The sequence below is a fragment of the Equus asinus genome, chromosome 7 (genome assembly GCF_041296235.1).
Source record: "Equus asinus isolate D_3611 breed Donkey chromosome 7, EquAss-T2T_v2, whole genome shotgun sequence".
Taxonomy (NCBI): domain Eukaryota; kingdom Metazoa; phylum Chordata; class Mammalia; order Perissodactyla; family Equidae; genus Equus; species Equus asinus.
The window spans coordinates 296,157-303,341 of NC_091796.1; the positions used below are offsets into that span (position 1 = coordinate 296,157).

Below are 7,185 nucleotides of genomic sequence, written 5' to 3' on the forward strand. Positions count from 1 at the left end.
TGTTCCATTGATATGTGCACCTGTTTTTGTACCAGTACCATGCTGTTTTGATTACTGTAGCTTTGTAGTATGTTTTGAAGTCAGGGATTGTGATGCCTCCTGTTTTGTTCTTTTTTCTCAGGATTGCTTTAGCAATTCGGGGTCTTTTGATGCCCCATATGAATTTTAGGATTCTTTGTTCTAATTCTGTAAAGAATGTCATTGGGATTCTGATTGGGATAGCGTTGAATCTGTAGATTGCTTTAGGTAGAATGGACATTTTAACTATGTTTATTCTTCCAATCCATGTACATGGAATGTCTTTCCATCTCCTTATGTCATCATCCAATTCTCTCAGAAAGGCCTTGTAATTTTCATTATATAGGTCCTTCACTTCCTTAGTTAAATTTACCCCAAGGTATTTTATTCTTTTTGTTGCGATTGTGAATGGTATTGTGTTCTTGAGTTCTTTTTCTATTAGCTTGTTATTAGAATATAGAAATACTACTGATTTATGCAAATTGATTTTATACCCTGCAACTTTGCTGTAGTTGTTGATTATTTCTAAGAGTTTTCCAATGGATTCTTTGGGGTTTTCTATATAAGATCATGTCATCTGCAAACAGCAAGAGTTTCACTTCTTCCCTCCCTATTTGGATTCCTTTTTTTCCTTTTTCTTGCCTGATTGCTCTGGCCAGGACCTCCAGTACTGTGTTAAATAAGAGTGGTGATAGAGGGCATCCTTGTCTTGTTCCTGTTTTCAGGGGGATGGCGCTCAGTTTTTGCCCATTGAGAACGATGTTGGCTGTGGGTTTGTCATATATGGCCTTTATTATGTGGAGGTAGTTCCCTTCTATGCCCATTTTGTTCAGAGTTTTTATCATAAATGGCTGTTGGATCTTGTCAAATGCTTTCTCTGCATCTATTGAGATGATCATGTGGTTTTTATTCCTCAGTTTGTTGATGTGGTGTAACACATTGATTGACTTGCAGATGTTGAACCATCCCTGTGTCCCTGGTATGAACCCCACCTGATCATGATGTATGATCCTTTTGATGAATTGCTGAATTTGAGTTGCCAAAATTTTGTTTAGAATTTTTGCATCTATGTTCATCAGCGATATTGGCCTGTAGTTCTCTTTTTTCGTGGTGTCCTTGTCAGGCTTTGGTATCAGCGTGTTGTTGGTCTCATAGAATGTGTTAGGAAGTGTTCCATCCTCCCTAATTTTTTGGAATAGCTTGAAAAAGATAGGTATTAAATCCTCTCTGAAAGTTTGGTAGAATTCCTCAGGAAAGCCATCTGGTCCTGGGGTTTTGTTCTTTGGGATGTGTTTGATTGCTGTTTCAATCTCTTTCCTTGTGATTGGTCTGTTCAAATTGTCTGCTTCTTCTTGAGTGAGCTTTGGGAGATTGTAGGAGTCCAAGAATTTACCCATTTCCTCTAGGTTATCCATTCTGTTAGCATAGAGTTTTTCGTAGTATTCTCTTATAATCCGTTGTATTTCTGCAGAGTCTGTTGTTATTTCTCCTCTTTCATTTCTGATTTTGTTTATTTGATCTTTCTCCCTTTTTTTCTTTGTAAGTCTGGCTAGGGGTTTGTCAATTTTATTTATCTTCTCAAAGAACCAGTTCTTCGTTTCATTGATCCTTTCTACTGCCTTTTTTGTTTCAATAGCATTTATTTCTGCTCTGCTTTTTATTATTTCTCTCCTTCTGCTGACTTTGGGCTTTGTTTGTTCTTCTTTCTCTAATTCAGTTAGGTGTAGTTTAAAATTGCTGATTTGGGATTTTTCTTGTTTGTTAAGATGTGCCTGTATTGTGATGAATTTTCCTCTTAATACAGCTTTTGCTGCATCCCATATGAGTTGGTATGGCATGTTGTCATTTTCATTTGTTTCCAGGTATTTTTTGATTTCTTCTTTAATTTCTTCAAGGATCCATTGCTTGTTCAGTAGCGTATTGTTTAGTCTCCACATCTTTGTGCCTTTCTCAGCTGTTTTCTTGTAATTAATTTCTAGCCTTATAGCATTATGATTGGAGAAGATGCTTGTTATTATTTCAATTTTTTAAAATTTGTAGAGGCTTGCCTTGTTTCCCAACATATGGTCTATCCTTGAGAATGTTCCACGCGCACTTGAGAAGAACGTGTATTCTGCTCTTTCAGGATGAAGTGATCTATATATGTCTGTTAAGTCCAATTGTTTTAGTTTTTCATTTAGCTCCATTATTTCCTCGTTGATTTTCTGTCTACATGATCTGTCCATTGATGTGAGTGGGGTGTTGAGGTCCCCTACTATTATTGTGTTGTTTTTAACATCTTCCTTTAGGTCTGTTAATAGTTGCTTTATGAACTTTGGTGCTCCTGTGTTGGGTGCATAGATATTTATAAGCGTTATTTCTTCTTGATGAAGTGTCCCTTTGATCATTATATATTGTCCCTCTGTGTCGTTCTTTACCTGACTTATTTTGAAATCTGTTTTGTCTGATATAAGAATTGCAACACCTGCTTTCTTTTGCTTGCTATTAGCTTGAAGTATTGTCCTCCACCCCTTCACTCAGAGCCTGTGTTTGTCCTTGGGCCTGAGGTCTGTTTCCTGGAGGCAACAAATTGTTAGATCTTGTTCTTTAATCCATTTTTCCACTCTGTGTCTTTTTATTGGAGAGTTCAATCCGTTTACATTGAGGGTGATTATTGATGCATGTGGACTTAATGCTGTCAATCTGTCACTCGTTATGTGGTTTTCCTGCATTACCTTTGTTTCTCGTCCTGTGTGTTTTAGCCTACCCATTGACTACTGCAATTTCTTATGCTGGGTTTCTTAGATTTTTTCCTTATTTATGTTTTGTGGCTCTGTTCTGTTTTTTAGTTTAGTGGCTACCCTGAAGTTTGTATTTAGAATCTCGTGTATAATATAGTCTATTCTCTGGTCATCTCTTACTTACTTGGCTTAGACTGATTTAGTCCCTTTGCTCTTCCCCTCCTAAATTATTATTTTCATTTCTTATTCCAACTCATGTTATGAGTTTGTAGTTAGAGTGATAAGATTGTCTTTGCTTTGGTAGTTTACTTACCTTTATCCTAATGCTATAGTTGAACATTTGCTATCCTATTCTGGTTCTATCTATCTGTCTCCCTACTCTGTGGTTTGTGACCTCTTTCTCCCTTTCTTCTTTTTTCAGGTATGAGAGCCTCCTTGAGGATTTCTTATAGTGGAGGACTTTTGGTTACAAATTCCCTTAACTTTTGTTTGTCTGGAAAAGATTTAATTTCTACCTCATATCTGAAGGATATTATTGCTGGATAGAGTATTCTTGGCTGAAGATTTTTATCTTTTAACGTTTTGAATATCTCACTCCATTCTCTCCTAGCTTGTAAGGTTTCTGTAGAGAAATCCGCTGAAAGTCTGGTAGGAGTTCCTTTGTAGGTTATTTTCTTTTGTCTTGCTGCCCTGAGTATTCTTTCTTTGTCTTTCATTTTTGCCATTTTTACTACTGTATGCCTTGCAGTAGGTCTTTGTACATTGACAAATCTAGGAGATCTGAAAGCTTCCTCCACACACATTTCTCCCTCAATCCGTAGATTTGGGAAGTTCTCTTCTGTAATTTCATTAAGCACACTTTCTGCTCCATTTTCCTTTTCCACATTCTTGGGAATTCCTGTGATCATTAAATTCTTTCTCCTCCTTAAATCTGCTATCTCTCTGATATTTTTCTCATTCTTTTTAATTCTTAGTTCTCTTTCTTCCTCTGTCTGGAGCCGTTCAGCCTGTCTATCTTTGATTATGCTAATTTGCTCCTCTGTGGTGTCTACACAGGCATTCAGGGAATCCGTATTCTGTTTTATCTGATCCATTGTGTTTTTCATCTCTAGTAATTCTGTTTGATTCTTCTTTATAATTTCAATCTCTTTTGTGAAGTAACTCCAGAACTCGTTGGCTTGTTTCTCTATCTTTCTCTCTACCTCATTGAGTTTTTTTTTTATTACAGCTGCTCTGAACTCATTTTCACTTAGTTTACCTATTTCCAAGTCCTCAGGACTTAATTCTGTGTTTTTATTGTTTTCCTTCTGGTCTGGGGCTTTTGTAAATTGCTGGATCGTAGAGGAGCGGTTTTTTCACATGGTGGTAGAATTCGGTTGCAGTTACAGCCTGTCGCCACTAGATGGGGGTCGAGAGCCGGCGTTCTGAGCTCTCTGCCTTCGGGCAAGATGGCGGCGCCCAGCGCGGTTTGCCCGAGGGGAGAGGGGGTTTCTCTGGCACACCGATCTGGATTTGGATCAGTTCTGTTCTCTGGTCTCCCGGGGCCCTGGGTTTATGGGGTCCCCGCGCACGGAAGCTTTCCCCCGTCAGCGGGTTTCCACTGCACCAGTGGCGGGAGTCCTGGATGATCCCCCAGTCGCGCGGCCCCTCCCCCGCTCCTTCCCGCACCCGCGCAGCGATCCCAGTCTCTCGGGGAGGGAGCAAGTTCTCTCCTACCCCGCTCCAGCTCCTCTGAGGGCGGCTCCAGCCTCTCCGTTTTCTGTCTTCTTACTCTGTAGGTCTCTGACAGTCTCGGCATTAGGGGTCACTGGTTGAGAATTCAGTTTTTCCATTTCTTTGGTTGTATTTTGGAGGGGAGAGAGTCCTGGGTCAGCTCACCCCACCATTTTGCTCAGCCTCTACAATACCTGCACCTAGGTCGTTTTTCATCCTACTTCCTGCCAGAAGCACTTGGGCTCCCATCAGCTCCTTTTACTGCGTTCTCTGCCCTCTCAGCCCAAGCTGGCAGTGCTTCTCTCCTGGGCGCTGGGGATGCCCTGTGCCTGACCGCAGCTTCCTGGGGAGGATCTGTGAGGCACATCTTTCCTCTCTTATGACTGAGTCTCCTAACCGTTAGATCTGTCCTCAGTTTCAGCAGAAGGTCCCATGGCCCTTCCTTTTCTCTGTGGCAGGCCTCCAGCAGCCATTTCTGATTTCAGCATCTTTTGCCACCTGGAGAGGCTGAGAATTCTTTTTTTGTGACAGTTCTTACACCAGTTTGTCTCTCTTTGTTTCAGTGTGAGTGGCAGCAAGAAACCAGGCAGCACCATCAGGACTCTGCCTGGTGTTTCTTCAGCTGCACATCCAAGTTCGTCAGTTACCGCCTCTGCTTCCACTCAGGGCATGTTGTCATGATGTTCTGGCGCTGTGTGGCAGAGATCCCTTCCTGCACTCCCCACTTCCTTCCAAGCCCTCACCAGCCGTGTTCGTAAAGTCCACAGCTGTTCAAGCAATCGAGGTCTTTTCTATCAGTGCCTTAGTTAATTTATTCACCAAGTATATCTGTTGAGTCCTGCCAGGTTTTGTGGTCTAGTGCTGGGACATTAAGTCCAGGAAGACAGGGTTCCTGCTATCGCAGTAAATTAGCAAAGGGGAAGGGGACATGCAAGAGGACAGGTATGTAGAGGCAGAAATACTGAATCAAATAGGGTGGCAGGAGTGCTTAAAGGATGGCCGGGGTAAGTTCAGAACGAGCCATGTGCATTCCACCAGGGGCAGACACGTGGACGAGGACATAGATGCACAACAGCATATCATGTTTCAGGACCCGCAAGAAGGTGAATGACTGACTAGAGGTGGGGCGGGGGAGGGGTAGAAGGTGAGGGAGAGAGCGAGGCAGCCTCCAGATCCCCGGATTCCTGGGCCAGTGTGAGGACTTGGAATGTTATCCTTGAAGAGAATGTTTGCAGCAGAAGAGTAACATGAAATTTGCCTTTTGGAAGCTCACTCTGGTTGAAAGGAGGCCAAACTGGAGATTTTGGGATGAAGGGCTTTCTGTGGAATAGTGGATTGAAGTCAAATGTACACTCTTGTAGAAGTGAAAAGTTAAACACTAATAAAAATCGATGTGCAACAAAACAGGAAAAATAAGTGCAGCAGGTACAAGAGGGTTAATATTTTTATTTTATAAAGTGCACATATAAATTCATTTTAAAAAGTAGCCTCTTGAAAGATGAATTTATAAAGAACCATCTACTTCCCTAATCATAGAAATGCAGAATATCATATTCATTTCACACTTAGTAGGGCCGGCCAGGTGGCACAGCGGTTAAGTGCGCATGTTCTGCTTCAGCGGCCTGGGGTTCACCAGTTCGGATCCCAGGTGTGGACATGGCACCACTTGGCAAGCCATGCTGTGGCAGGCGTCCCACGTATAAAGTAGAGGAAGATGGGCACGGATGTTGGTTCAGGGCCACTCTTCCTCAACAAAAAGGAGGAATGGCAGCAGTTATCTCAGAGCTAATCTTCCTCATAAAAAAATTTACACTAAGTGCTCACAAGAGCACTGTGAAAACTCAGACACTGCTTTTTTCAGGTAAATTAGTACAACCCTCTGGAAAACAACTTGGCTTTCCAAGTGACTAAAACTGTGCCCTTTGACCCTTCAATTGCTCTGTAGGATATTGGTCCTAAGGAAGTACCGAACATACAGAAAGCTGTGGGCATTGTATTGTGGTGTTTTGTTTAATAAGGCTGTTTCCGGTCTTCTCCCCAGTCATGGTGTGTCCGGTTGATTGTGTGTGTCCTTGTCTTCAGTGCTGTTTTAAAAGGATTGTAACAGTGGGGAACATAAGGTGTTTTTCATGGAGTTCTTTTTTAGAAGGATTTTTGAGAGCGTTGACACCTTTGCTCTTGGCAGGAACAAGCACATCATGATTGACCTGGGCACTGGCAACAACAACAAGATCAACTGGGCCATGGAGGACAAGCAGGAGATGATTGACATCATCGAGACCGTGTACCGAGGCGCCCGGAAAGGTCGTGGGCTGGTTGTGTCTCCCAAGGACTATTCCACCAAGTACAGATACTGAGCTCCCGTCCCAGTCCCACTGCTGTATGTAAATGTCACAGGGTCGTTTTCACTTGGAAATACATTAAATGACCTAAAGCCTTTGACAAAGGAAGCGTTTGGGGAAAGTACGCGAAGCTCAAGTTGCTGGAGCGTCTTTGCTGTGAGGGCAGCACGGCCTCAGCTTTCCCTCTGCCCAGCCATCGCCTTTCTGTGTTAGCAAATATCTGTAAATATCTAGCTGAGATAAATAAAATACATGGTGGTGAGCAGTCATAGTCGGTTATTTCTTGAGAAACTTGATGTATAGATCACTGAGTTTGGTCGTCAAAACTTAATTTTCATCTTTACCATTGAAGTGAAGTTGCGGTGCATGTCCTCTGGGCTACGGTGTCTTGC

At 42.2% G+C, this 7,185-nt stretch overlaps 1 protein-coding gene across 5 annotated transcripts in view; it reads left to right on the top strand.

The window, feature by feature from the left end:
* The window catches only part of TXNL4A (thioredoxin like 4A), a 28,050-nt gene extending 20,988 nt beyond the window's left edge, over window positions 1-7,062 (top strand). For all 5 annotated transcript variants that reach the window (XM_014832206.3, XM_044744000.2, XM_044744006.2 and 2 more), the window contains exon 4: window positions 6,637-7,062. In XM_014832206.3, the coding sequence (XP_014687692.1) occupies window positions 6,637-6,808 (172 nt within the window). In that variant the 3' untranslated portion in view covers window positions 6,809-7,062. The remainder of the gene's footprint in view (window positions 1-6,636) is intronic.
* Window positions 7,063-7,185: the final 123 nt, after the last annotated feature.